The sequence below is a fragment of the Condylura cristata genome, unplaced genomic scaffold (assembly GCF_000260355.1).
Source record: "Condylura cristata isolate star-nosed mole 26May11 unplaced genomic scaffold, ConCri1.0 scaffold00041, whole genome shotgun sequence".
NCBI classification, from domain to species: domain Eukaryota; kingdom Metazoa; phylum Chordata; class Mammalia; order Eulipotyphla; family Talpidae; genus Condylura; species Condylura cristata.
Window position 1 is genome coordinate 3,844,839 of NW_004567142.1, and position 13,873 is coordinate 3,858,711.

Below are 13,873 nucleotides of genomic sequence, written 5' to 3' on the forward strand. Positions count from 1 at the left end.
TGTCTGTCTGAGGAAGAACAGATGGAGGATCTCTCTCATACCTTCTCCACAATAGTGGCACATATCTCCCTAGCATCCTCAGGTGTCTGAGCTATTTCCTGGGTCTCTGTTCGGTACATAATTCCTTAGTAGCTGTGAGGTGATGCCCCCACTGGCCTTTTTCTCTCATTTGTGGTGTGGCATTTCTGTGGTTTCAGTACTATCTTCGGGTATGTCATCCCCACTGGTCAGCACCCTCCTGGGCTCTGTCTCATACAGAGAAACAAATTCCTCTGCCCCCATTCCATTCTGGTCTCACCTCTCCCCCTTGTTCTCTTGGCTACAGCCATACTTCCTCAGTATTTTTCCTCAGACACAGCAGCCAAATATTTGCCTCAGGGCCTCTGACCTGCTGTTCCCACTTCCTGGAAAACTCTTCCTCACATACCCACTCCTTCTCCTCTTCCATCTCAATTCAGCTCTTACTTTTCTGACTACTGTATTCAAAATGCCATTTCAGTGATGAGAGGACCAAGGTTCAGAGAGGTTTAGTAACTTGCCCACAGTGTCTCAGCACAATTAATCTTCCAGCTCTTCTGCCCCACCCAAGTATTGCCCTGGTTACCCAGTAGCCTATTAAAAGTGGGTGAAAAGAGAAAGGATTGGGTCCTGAGAGACTCCCTCTCTCTGAACTCCCTTTAGGCCACAGGCTGCATTTCTTCTGTAAATTCCACATCTGGATAAAAAGTTCTTCTTGGAGTCTAACCCACAGCCCATCCCCAACACACACCCACGAACTCACAGGTTGGGAGCTGGTTTGCCGGGGGAGGGAGGCAGAATGTTGGCAGAATGTCCCTGAGGAGTGTGTGTGTGTGTGTGTGTGTGTGTGTAGGTGGGGGGGGAGGAGAGGGGTGAATCTTAAAGGACCACCACACAATTAGAGCCCCCTCAGCAAGGCCCCTAATGACACATCTAATTAGCAGCCCCCTAATTAGCAACGACTTAGGCATAATTACAAACCCACCAGGCTCCAAAGCAAAGACTGTGCTCTCTTTTCCCTCCCTCCCTTCTCCCCAGCTTGAGGAGAATCAGGGCCACCTGGGAATCAAGAATTCATCTGAAGGATCTTTTTTCCCATGGAGAGGCCACTGCCCCTGGAAGTCCTCCCTTAAGTCTAACCACACACCCCTCCTGCTGCAAGGGAGCCAGGATTACTTAATGGCCAGGGGTTGGATAAAGTAGCTCAAGTCCCTTTTCCTGAAAAAATCTGGTTTCCTCTTAACTGAAGTTATGGATGGATGGGGGTGGGGGGTGGTCAGAGAGAGAAAGCCCTAGATAAATATTTGTAACATGAACGACCAATAAGAAGTCTGAACCCTGTTAAGGGAGACAGCTGGGCTCCCTCTGCTGAGGTACCTGCCTCTGCCTCTCTTGGTCCTCTAGCAGCCTGAAACCTAATCTGGGTTTTGAATCCAGGGGTAGAAGGATCAGGTTGAGGGTGGGGTGGGAGCTGAGCAGGCTGATGGCAGCAGCATCTCCTGGGGCCATCTCTACCCACTGTGCTGGGCTGAGGGCCAGCTGGGTCAGTGGTGAGCACCTCAGTCCTGCTGTGCACACTTCTTGGGGCCTGAGTCTCCACTGGACTGCCATAAAGGGGCAGCTGCAAAGCTGAGGTGTGCATACTCCAGTTTGGCATGCCAGGTGGGATCCCCACCCTCATGGCCCTCATACTGGCAGGGACCGGTGGTTCCTAACTGCTCCTGGGCCACCAGTGGGGGCTCAGTAATGTGTGAGGTGGATTTCTAAACATGCATTGTCCCAGGTGAGCCAAACCCTCCCACCACCACCCACATCCCAGCCTGGGATCAGTCTGGGTGCCCAGGGCTGTGGCATACCAATCAGGACACTGAGGCTGGGAGGAGAAAAGAGTTTGGCTAAGTCCACAGCTTCCAGGCAGGAGCAAAAGCAGAGCTGCAAACTAAAGATAGGGGACTCCAAGCCTGAAGCTCATCTGAACCCACCTGGAGCCCCACGTGGGCACTTGGGGGCCTCACTCTGCACCCATCACAGCGGGCGTGGGTAGGCTACAGGCTCACACCTCTCCCCTTGTCACTCACTCCCACCCACCTTCTCTAGCCCCCTTTCCCTCTAGAAAGAGAGTGCTTTGCCTACAGACCTCTCAGAAGGCCCCTTGCAGAACCCCCAAGACCAGTGGAGTAAAAAAGCTGCTCGGTAATTGCCAAAAGAATGAACAAGGAAGGGATAAACAGCAAGAGAGGAATGTAAGTTAGACTCCTGGCAGGACTGGTCCAGCCTAGATGAAGAGACATGAGTTCTGAGTGAAAAAAGGACTGATTCAAGGGCTACTACAAAACAGGTCAGACTGAGGGAGGGACTGGCCCCAGGGTAGCAGAAGCCAGGCAGGGGGGTGAGGAGAGCAGTCTAGGGGTGTGGGGGTGAGGCACTGCCAGCAGGGAGGGCAGGAGGAAGCTCCACCACAGGAGAGCAGTTTGGGGACTCCGAACCTTCTGGGGAGCCCACTGGGGGGGGAGGGGATAATTTTCTTCCAGGTCTCCCTCCTGTCAGGGGCGGAGACAAAGGTGTGTAGGAGGAGAGTTAACTGGCTCCAGGGAGAGGAAGAGGAAAGAGAGAAACAGGGATCAGATACCTAGAGATGGAGGAAAGAGAGACAGGAAGAGACAGAGAATGACTGGGAAGAGACAGGAAAGCTGAGACTGTTCAGAGATAGAGAAACACAGAGATGGAGAAAGGCAGAGAGAAACCAGAGACAGACCTGCCCAGAGAGACATGAGTGAGAGTCGGGGACAGGCATCGGGGAGGCTGACTGAAGAAAGAAGCTGCTGGACTCCCGCAGAACAGAGACCCCTGAGGGATGTGGACACAGAAAGATGGGACCCAGACACAGGAAGGCGGGGGCGGCGGCAGAGAGCTGGAGCGGGGGCTGCCCCAGACAGGGTGAGGTGTTCTCACCCCCTCACTGTCCAGGCGTGCCCCCTCCAGAGGCCCCCTTGGTTCACAGGAGGGGTTAAACATTTTGGCTGCTGGAGTAGCCCCCCCCCCCAAGGAAGGGCTCCGGGTTTGCAGCTTCCCACTCCCCATAAACGAGCTTAGGGAAAAGCAGTTCCTGTCTCAAAGCCACCCCCCTCAGTCTGCCAGTGGTAACTGGGGTGGGGGGGGTCTTACCTGCAGTGATAGCCTGGAGCAGTGGAGAATCTCCCCCCTACACGGGGCTGGCAGTGGTGGGCGACTCCCGACAGAGAAAGAGGGAGAGAAAGAGAGGGAGAGAGTGAGAGAGGAGAGGAGAGGAGAGGAAGAGAGAGGAAAGCCGGGGACTGAGAGGCAGAGCCAGGGTGGAGGGGAGGGAGAGGGGATAGAGGGAGGAGAGGAGGAGGGAGAGGGACTGAGGGGAGGGGGAGTTAGTGAGGGAAGGAGGAGGAGGGACTGGGAGGGGGAGGAGCCGAAGAGAGAGGGGAGGAGGAGGAGGCGGGAAGCCGGCAGCAGGCTGGGGAGGTTTGGGGAGGGGCCTGGAGGAGCGGGAGAGAAGAGGTAACCCCTACCTCCCACCCCAGTTCAGCACCACAAGCTAGGGACAGCGGTGGAGGGCACAGGGTGTGTGCATGTATTGGAGGCTGCTCTGAGTGACACACACACACACAAGCCCTGATGCACACAAGGGCCAAAAGACACAAAAAACAGCTAGAAATAGTTACAGGCTCACAGAACTGGGGGGAGGGCAAGAATATTTAGCCAGAGTGGGATCCAAATTCACAAACAGTGCCTGCAGACAGAACCTCACAAAGCCAGCCAGAAACAACCACAAAGGCTCCCATTAATAATAATAACAAGTCGCCATTCATACTGCCCTTTGCAAGTGCCAGGCACGGTTATCCAGCTCTTTATAAGCACTTGACATACATTGCCACGACTAATCCTCGCCCCCATGGGTATTACTGGCCCCATTTTATAGATGGGGAAACTGTGGCACAAGTGGAGTGTGCTTCAGCTATACTACACACTGGCCCACACCAGGGACCTGGCACCAGGACAGGAAGTGACTGCAAAGGACCAGACAGGTGGCTCCTGGAGGTGCAAATTTGTGGGTCCGGAAGTGGACACGCATCACACTCCCACACCACTACTAACTAAATGCCCAAACCCCCCAGACTCCCACTCTCCCCCAGGATGGGAAATGATAGAGACGCCACCTCAGCAGGCAGGCCATGGGAGAGGACACCCTGCTCCTGTCAGTGGCCTTCGCACACTGCGAGTCCTGGCTGGACACCCTTAGGCCCACTGCCAGGAGAGGAGGGCATTGATCCAGCTCCCTGCAATTTCCCACGGGCTCCGTGAGAGGGAAAAAAGATGGGTGGGCAGGGATGAGTAGGATCCTACCGCCCACAGCCCCCCATGGAGAACTGGCAGTCCGGTCTTCCTGGTCAGTGCTAGGTGGGTTTCCAAGGGAGGAGGCAGATGGGTGGCCAGCATGACCATGGGGGCGGACCATCTCCCCCAGGATACAGATCCCCCCCTTCCCCAAGCCTGGAGCCTGCTCAGGAATTACTCTCTACCCCTCCTGACCTGGATTCTATTCCTGGCTGGCAGTGGGGGAAGGCCAGATTTCTTCCATCATCCCCGCCCTCCGCTGGTCCCTGAGATGGAGGCCTCTGACTCCTTGCCATCCAGACCACGGGAGGGGGCACTTCCTATGGCCATAGGCCTGGGAATTCAGGCTTGTCTCTAACTCCCTGCTCTCAGAACTCCAGGAGCTTTTAAGATTAGGTCTAGCCTTAGTCCTTCCCAGCAGGGTGTATCCTGGGTCCTGTCTGCCTGGTCTCATCTCAGTACTCCCCCACTGGGATTTAACCTCCATTATTTCCTGCTGGGGTCTATCTGTTGTCCCTGGCACAGGGTGGAACCATAATAATTTTTGTTTCGGTTCATCCTCAGCATTAGCCATAGACCCAAACTGCCCCACAGCAGCCCTTTCCTTCTCATCCATATCCTTTCCCCTGAGGCCCAATCTCTTTGTCTTTCCACTGGGGTCTAATCTCAGACTTCCCTTGCAGGGGTCTAACCTGAGTCCTCCCTCTAAGCCTAACCTCAGTTCTCTCTACCATAAACCTCTGCTCACTCCCTGGGGTCTAACCTCAGTCTTCTGCCTTACATTCTAGTCTTTTCCACCGCAGTTTTCTGGGTGAGGTTAGCACCTGATATGGTAGAGGGCACACAGCAGGTGCTCATCAAATGCTTGTTGAACAAAAGAATGAAGACAACTGAGAGTTTGGTTTCCCTCTGGACATATAAATACTTGCTGGCTGACCAGTGCTTGTTGGGAATAGAATGTCACCCCATTTTCAAATGGGAACACTGAGGCTCAGAGAAGAGTACAGGAGTTGGGGTCACAGGATATTCGGGATGGAGCCAGAGCAGGGACTCACAGCTCTGGCCCCTGGGAGATCGAGGGAATGCTTCCCTGCCTTCTCCAGGCCTCCCCCACATCAAGAGGCCTCAGGCTAGGGGTGGGCAGTGGGTGGGTACTCAGGAGCTTGGGGTTCCAGCAGACCCGGGCCCCACCCTGTCCCCCAGCCTTTGCAGTTGACGTCTTCTCTGCTCCACTTGATGCCGAAGCCGGGTCAGGACCAGCTCCGAGGCCTGGATCAGGCTGTGCTGTGGGGGAACAAGAGAAGGAGGAGGGAAGAGCTGAGACAGAGCTGGAGGGGGCTGGGAAGAACACAGTGGGAGGGTCTGGGGTGGAGACTGCAGTGTGTGGGCTGAGAAGGGGTCTCTGTGAGGGGGTGAAGGTTAGACCTGGGGTTGGGGATATTCTTAGCAGCCGTAAATGCATTTCCAGGGGCGGCACAAAGCCTCGCTCCTACTGTATGGCCTGAGGTTAGAACTCGGGAAAGGGGTAGGGAGGATTAAAACATGACTGAGAGGTTAAGCTGCATGTGGGTGACGTCGGACCACAGTGAGGGAGCCCTGGCACAGAAGGGTGACCGACAGGGCAGAGCAGGAGCCACGCAAAGTGGAAGGGAGAGGAATGTGTCACCACACAGGGGACAGAGCTAGCTGTCCCTGGGGCTAGCTGGAGAAGCTAATGTTAGACTCGTAACAGAAGGGACAGAGAGGAGGTTGCACTGTGGTGACAGGAACTTAAATCAGATCTCAGTGAGGGATGACGGATGGACAGAGGACAGTTAAAGGCAACCCCTTCTCCCCTCCCCCGAGTTGGACCACAGTCTTCCACTGGGGTCCAACCTCAGACCTCTCCAATTGGTCTAACCACATCCATCTTATCTGGGCCTAACCTTTGTCCAAGTCACAGTGGTTCGCCTTCAAGCCTCTCCACTGGGGTCCAGCTTCTATCTTTTCTCTTATAGTCTAACCTAGACCCTTCCACTGAGGATTAAACCCAAACAAAGACTGTAGAGAAAGCAGTGATGGGAGATCCCGGTAGAAGGAACCCAGGTTAGACCAGAACAGAAAGGATTCCAAAGCCAGATCAGAGGGAAGGAGGAGGCAAACACCAGATCAGGATGCAAAGGCACGTCCCGGGCCAGAAGGAAATGGCCAAAGATGAGACTCCAGCTGCTGGCAGATAAGCTGCAATGGTGAGTTCCAGGTCAGACCTTGGGCCACTGGGAGGGGAGGCTACTGGACTGTTAGGGGTAACGGCCGTTCGGCTGCTATGGAAAGAAAGGTCAGATCACAGTTCAAGGGTCTGACCACCATAGAAAACTTCACCCCCAGTGGGGAACATGCCCAGCTGCCCCTCTCCTGACAGGTGGCCAAGAGGAGCCTCTTCCCAGACACAGGTTACCTCCTTCAGGGTTGGGGCTGTAAGCCCCCTCCCCGAGCCCTCCCTGTCCCTTCCAAGTACCCCATGACAGCACCACCTCAACACAGCAGGTGTGCACACCCCCCTCAGGCTCTGCTCAGCGCACCCTGGCTACCTGCAGGATGTGCACGCCCTTCAGGGACACCACGGCCAGTTCCTGCAGCCCATCCCCCGTCAGGTCCACGTGAGCCATGGCCAGCAATGGGCTGGAGAAGCCGCGCTGCCACAGCAAGCGGAATCCAGCCTCCGGGCCCCCATACTTGTAACACAGCAGCTCCTGCAGGGGTGGTGAAGAGCCCGGTCACACGAGGGGAGGGGCATGGCAGAGACTGCTGGGTGAGGGCCTCTTCCCTTGGTTCTCACCTGTCCGTAGGTGGCCACCAGGACTTCTGGCCGCCCATCCAAATCTATATCGGTGACCAGGCCACAAAGGACACTGTCAAACTGGTCACTGCCAGGTAAGAGGAGCTGGTCCTCGAGGCCCCGGCTCAGCAGGTCCCTGAGGGTGGCGAGGAGACAGGGGTCAGACTGCAGAGCCCACCATGCCGAGCGGCAGAGCCTGGGCCAGTGCCTACCCTGCTGCCCTGCTCAGCCTCAACCCTGCTCCTCCTGAGGCAATGTGGCCATCCGGTCATCTGTCATGTGCACCCGGAGGAACTCACGACAGTGGGCTCCTACTCCTCAGTCTGGACACCCACACTGTCCCTGAAGCTCAGAGTGCTCAAGTCCTGCTTGGATTTCTTCACTGTCTACCAGATGTGCCACAGCTAGCTGGCACTGGCTCACTAGCACCAAATGGGAAGCTTCCAGAAATTCCACAAGCCAGCAGGCGTCTGTTGGTGACTTGGAATCTACCAAAGGGAGGGGGTGAGTACTTACACCTCAGAATTCAGCTAACACCAAGAATCTGGGCTTTTATATACTTGGACTAGTTGACAGGCACGCTCCTTCCACCCGCTCCAGGAGGACTAGGCCTATGGTTTCCACCCCAAAGCCTCCACATTGTGCCTGCAAGTTCTGAAATTCTACCCCCACATCCCTCCTCCCAGGATAGGCCACGTTTACCTGCCCAACCCTGAACCACCTCACCCGAGGGATCTCTCTGCTAAGAATGATCAGGTTAGACCACAAGCCAGAAACACAAGGTTAGACCGTATCCATGCCCCACCCTGCCCCTCACCGATACACCACCGCTGGCTCCAACATGCTGGTCACCAGCAGGCTGTAGTCCTCCGGCCGTGGCCTGTCTGTGGTTTCTGGAGATGGAGCGAGAACAGGGAATAGGGGAAAGTCTGAGGGAACAGGTTCCCAGCCTGTCTCGCATCCCCCCTTCAGTGAGAGGAATGAGGTTAGACCGCAGGAGAAAGACTTGGGGTTGTGCTTCAGAGAGAGGGTTAGAGGTTAGTCCACGAGAGAATGGTGGATCACAACCACCAGGAGGAGCGGGGGCAGGCGACAGTTTCTGAAGCCGAAGTTTAGACCAGCATTGAAAGGAGGTTGGATGACAGCAGAAACGTCTCAGGTTAGACTTTAGCGACCAGAGGGAGAAAGCAAGAGCTGCCTGTGAGACAGACACACCCAAGGGACACATCAGCTGAGGGCAGACCTGGTAGGTGGCCTCACCGCCGTGTGTGGGGGGTGGGTGGGAAGGGGAAGCCTGGCGTGGTGGGACCATGTTTTGTCCACCAGAAAAGCCAAGGGTTCGACTGCAGCCAGAGGCTGAGTGAAGAGGCCAGAGAGGAAGCCACAAAGTGACTGGCAGTGATCATCAGGCGCAAGGCAGAAGTTCAGCTCCAGGTAAAGGCTGAAGATGAGACCGCGAAATAAATGATGGAGGGAGGAGTGAGGGCATGGAAGGGGCGTTCAGTCAGTCAGGGGCTGGCTGGCTGGCTGGCTGGCTGGCGAGGCTCCGAGAAGGGAGGGAGGTGGGAGCTGGGCACTTTGAGGAAGGGTCCCAAATCAAGTGGGGGAACCAAGCTTGGGAGCTGCTCACCCTCGGGAGCAGAGAGGCTGAAGACGATCACTCGGGAGATGGGTCCATCCTGCAGGACTGTCCATGTCTGCAAAACCTCTGTGTGGGGGCAAGGACTCAGAGTGCTGCTCTCTGCCTCCAGCTCAGCCCCCCGCAGCCCTGCCATCACCTTGACGCCGCTGGTCCACGTGGGCCACTCGGACATAACCACTCTGACAGCCGAGAGCCGAGAGTCGCCGGGATGTGCCAGGGAGGTTGCGGATATCGAGCCAGAGGACACTGGGGGGCAGGCAGGCAGGTGGAAGGGACAAAGGGCTGTCACCTGGATCCAGCCCTGCCTGTCCACCACCACAGGAGCACCCACCCCCTTCCCTGTATCCCTGGGACCACACCCCCACCACCTCTGCCACCTGCCCAGTGATTTCTCAATTTCTGCCACCAGATCTGCCTGTGGCCACTTCCTGTTTTCTCTGGGATCACCATTGTGGACCCATTTCTCTTGAGTCCTCAACTCTCTCAAGGTTGTCTCTACTCCCTGCAGTACTGGAGGTTATTCCCACCACTTGATCTCTTGGAGGTCACCAGACTGGATCCCTGCTGGCCACTTTTAGGGGCTTTCTTACCTACTCGTCAGGTTCGTGAGCTCTGGGAAGAGGTTTTCCACGGGCTGTTCCTCAAACTGATGCAGTCCCTCATTCTAGCAGAATCAAGACCCACCCCCCAACCCCACTTGGAATCAGCATCCAGCCTGTGGTGACCCCAGCCCGGCTCTGCCCACCCAGCCTCTCCCTGCCTCACCTCCTTGTAGAGATGAATGGCTGGGTCATTCCCACTCAGGAGAAACACGGTCTCCAGTTGATCCTCGACCTGGACCCTACAAGCAGAGAAATCTAGAACCCCAGTGTGGCAGAACCCGAGTGTGGGAGAGAGTCCATGTGTTTTAAGACCCTTCTGCAAAAACCCTTGCCTACAGCATGCTAAAGTTCTTGGATCCAGAACTAGAACTGCAGACTGCAGTTCTACAGAAACAAGTCTTCTAGCTTCTCAGACTCACACACTGTAGGATTTCCCCATCTCAGAACTGCAGAAATTTGGCATGCTAGAGCCTTCCAATTCCAGAGATCTCATCTGTTAGATTCTCCAGTCTGGATGAAGTCTAGGTCCAGACACAAGCTCTAGAATCCACTGCAGAGCCTCAGAACACCAAACCCTCTCTAATTTAGAACTCTAGTATTCTGGAAGCTGTCTTCTCCCTTGCTGGACAAATTAGAAATTTGAAATTTTCAGAATTTGTCACCATGGATATCAAGACTTATTGGCATGGTAGAAGATCCAATTCAGGATATCAGTTTCTAGAACATTCCCCTGCTAGATCGGAGTCTGGCAAAACTATTGCCCCCAAGTCAAATCCAACCTGCTGCCTGGTTTTATCAATAAAATTTTTGTCAAAATGCAGACACATCCACTTGTTACATGGTGTGAATGGCTATCTTCTTGTTACAATGGAAGACTTGAGTGATTGTGACAGAGACCATCTTGACTTTCAAGCCTAATATTCACCCTCTGGGGCTTCAGAGAGAAAGTGTGGCAACCCCTGTGTCAGAACACTGATGTCTGAGAATGGAACTCAGAGTACTAGAATGGAATTCACATACACAGTGATCCTAGAACCTTAGCATCCCAGGTGGTCTATACTCTATCTTCTTGAGATATGAGAATGTCAGGACTTCATTACAGGATCTCAGAATTACCAAATCGTAGGACTCTAAATCTTGGCATTTCAGAGTTTACAACATTAACATTTCTAGGTTTGGGAATGTGAGAAGTCCAGAAGTCTGGAACATCAGCACTCACTTAACTCTCAAATGACCCACATGGCTCAGGGAAAACAAAATGGTAGCTGGTCAGTCAATGGGCTCATGGCCACTTTAGCAGAACAATGTTTAAAACACGCACGCGCACACACAAAGCCAACAAAAAACTGTCTATGGGGCAGATTTGTGATCCCCAGTTTGTATATTCCCCTCCACTCACACATCCTTTAGCCTTTATATAAACTCCACAACTGTATCACACCGATGCTTACTTACTCTGCATGGCACAGTTGGAAGGGGGTGAACCGGAGCTCCAGGTTCAGGCAGCTCTCTGCAGGGAGAGCACAGGTGGGTGGACACTGGCGACCGGAGGCCCTCCCCTGCCCTCCCCACTATTCCTCCCTTCCAGGCCGCACACTCACGGGCAATGGAGTCAAGGTTGTACTCAGAACCAGGCTCATAGTCACAGTAAATGTTGAGGAACGGGCTGCCCTTGTCCCCTGAATCCTGGGGAAGGAAAGTGGCCTCAGGGGACTGGAAGGGCTGCCAGAGGGATCTGGGTGCCATCATGTGCAAGAAGAGAGTGGGAAACAGGGAAATGGGTAGGTAGAGGGGGCTCTGGGTACCTTGATGAATGTGATCCCCACAACCAGGCCCCGCTTTGGGGGTGACTTGTTGAAGGTGTCGATGGAGACAATCTCAGCATCCACTGGGAGGGGACAGTTCAAATTTTTCATTCAGGGGAGCTCGGAATCCATTATCCCCAAACATGATGACCCTTGACCTCTAGGAATCTGTAACCTCTGACCTCTGCTGTTAGCATACAACCTCTGCAACCCAGTGAGTCCTGCTCAGCACCACCATGGTGGGGGGATTTTGAATCCAAAAATCCCTGCCCCCCCCCAAGCCTCCTGATGATGAGCCTTTATCACCCTGATCCCCCTCTCCTATCTTGGTGCTGCGACTCAGAGCCTCAGAACCCTTCTCAACACATTCCAGCCCCCACCCCCAGCGCCGTGGCGACACGCACCGGGAATGTAGTTGAACTGCAGTTCCTTGGCCACGGGTCGGATTTTCTGTCGGAGGTCTTGGTAGCGGAAGCCCAGCACCTTGCCTTTAAGGGTGGCGGCCAGCAGCTCCCCGCGCCCGTCCGCGCCGCCCGCCAGCCCGTACACATTGCTCTGCGACGAGAAGCGTGTGAAGCTGTCCTCGCGCAACGGGCAGGGCCCCGCGGCCACGGCCCCCTCCCCCATCAAGCCCCTCAACCATTCACCCCTTTAACCGCCGTCACAGCCAGGCCTACCCTGCCACAGCTACTGAAGCGACCTGGATAGCCGAGTGCCTGCCCATCGCGCGGATTGATGACTTCAGGAAGCTGCTTCCCATGCCCTTAACCAATATGGTGGCCAGTCGGGCCCCCGAGGCGATTTTGCACAATGCGCCTGCGCGCCCCTCCCGAGTCCCGGTTAGGGCGCTAGAAGAATTGTGGCAAAAAGATGGGAGTTGGTGTCCCTCGCCGTGGGCCGTGTGGAAGAATAACTAGAAGCACACAACTTAATGTCCTTAATGCAGCCCAGGAACTGTTCTAAGCGCTTTCCATCTATCACTTATCAGAAACAACAGGGGGTTGGGTGGGAGAGCTATAGTATTCTGATGTTTAACGGATTAATAGTTTAAGTGTATCACCTTAAAAACAGTGAAATCCTTTCTTTTTAAAAAGTGTATATTATAGGGCCCTCCCTGGTGGTGCAGCGGGTTAAAGCACAACACTAAGAAGCTAAAGCCATTTCCGCATGAGTTCTATCCCCGCCTGCCCTGGAGGTGACCACATGGCGCGGCAGACCTCTCCTGGCCCGCCTGCTGCTCCCCTCAGCAGTGTACTTCGTTGATCTGCCTGTTCTGCTCCCCACTCTGTCTCTGGTGAAGCCTCTAGCCACCCCTGAGCCTCTGGCCTATACCCCAGTTCTATATGCAGAAATAAATAAATCTTTAAAAAAAAGTGTATATTATATATATGTATATATATATATCTTAAAAATATATATACATATATATATATATTTGTGCATACAGACCTGGGGTACAGGCCAGAGGTGCAGGAGCGGGGAGACAGAGTGGGGAGCAGAACAGGCAGATCAACGAATACAATGCTGAGAGGAGCAGTGGGAGTGGCAGGAGAGGTCTTCCGTGCCCTGTGGATCACCTCCGGGGCCAGGATCGAACTCACACTTAAGTGGCTGTGGCTAGCTTACAGTGCTAACCCGTTTTGCCACCAAGGAGGGCCGAAAGCCATTTTTCTTATACCAAAACAAAAAGATCTAGCTATTTGTCCTGGCTAAAAATAATAACAGTAATAATAACCGCCTCCTTTATCACCTACATTTTGGTAAAAATCAGGGTTGTGTTGACTAGGTTATCTCAAGTTCTTGGTTACTCTGTTGTTACCCCAAATTCATTTCCACGTTTACTGAGCACAATGCACACAGCCATCCTGACACATTTAGCCAATATACCCTTGCAACAACCATGCAAAGAGATGATTCCAACTTATGGAAGATGAACTTGAGACAGGAGAGCAAGTCCCTGAACTGACACCATGATGACAGGTGGAGAGAGGATTTAAGGCATGTGTTTCTGACTTCAAGTTATGTAGGGGTTATGTTTCTGGGGGGGGGGGTTGTCCCCCAAAATGAGGGGCTTGGGTCTCTACACCTACTGTTTCCAACATGAGTGTCACTCCTTTCTATGCAGAACAAATTATATGCATGCACCTAGAACCCTAGAAGGCAGAGACTGGCTCTCCCTTGGTCACTGAGATCCCCAGCACCTGAACCATAAAGGCCACATTTAGTAAATATGTGCTAGACCCTTTGCCAAACACCTGGGACACTGTTTAAGAGAAGGGAAATTCTCAAAGGCAGACTGCACCTGGAGGCAGGTGGGAAGGAGTTGGTGCATCACCTCTTCATTTCTGAAGATAGTGGAAGAAAGAACTCCAGGGCAGGGTCTGCTTAATACTGTACCCTCAGGATCTAGACCAGGGCATGGCACACAAGAGGTGCTTGGCACTCACTGATTCCTCCTGAGAAAATAGGATGTCGGGTCTGACTTACCACTTCTGAACTAGGTTTTCTTGAGGCTTCCTCTACCAGATGTGGAAACCACTAGCTATATTCACTTCATGTTTGTTGAGAGAATGAAGGAAGTTGAGGGTTGGAATGGAAAAGAATTGCACTGTGCACTGCTTTC

The 13,873-nt window shown here is 53.9% G+C and overlaps 1 protein-coding gene across 1 annotated transcript; it reads right to left on the reverse strand.

Annotated features, from left to right (window-relative positions):
- Positions 1-3,463: 3,463 nt before the first annotated feature.
- On the reverse strand, positions 3,464-11,980 carry KPTN (kaptin (actin binding protein)). Its single transcript, XM_004693971.2, has 12 exons — positions 11,655-11,980; positions 11,251-11,333; positions 11,047-11,131; positions 10,901-10,955; positions 9,609-9,684; positions 9,434-9,507; positions 8,980-9,089; positions 8,832-8,909; positions 8,019-8,094; positions 7,202-7,337; positions 6,954-7,115; positions 3,464-5,667 (listed from the first exon to the last, which is right to left on the reverse strand). Exons 1-12 carry the CDS (start codon positions 11,875-11,877, stop codon positions 5,539-5,541), a joined length of 1,287 nt encoding a protein of 428 aa, XP_004694028.1. The 5' UTR covers positions 11,878-11,980; the 3' UTR covers positions 3,464-5,538.
- Positions 11,981-13,873: the final 1,893 nt, after the last annotated feature.

Excerpts from the sequence above, each read along its gene's own strand:
- KPTN (XM_004693971.2), bottom strand. The coding sequence starts at position 11,877 with ATGGGGGAGGGGGCCGTGGCCGCGGGGCCCTGCCCGTTGCGCGAGGAC. Across the intron at positions 10,956-11,046 it reads CAACCTTGACTCCATTGCCC|AGAGCTGCCTGAACCTGGAG; the intron begins GTGAGTGTGCGG and ends CTCTCCCTGCAG. Across the intron at positions 7,338-8,018 it reads GAGCCAGCGGTGGTGTATCG|GGACCTGCTGAGCCGGGGCC; the intron begins GTGAGGGGCAGG and ends CGCCACCCTCAG.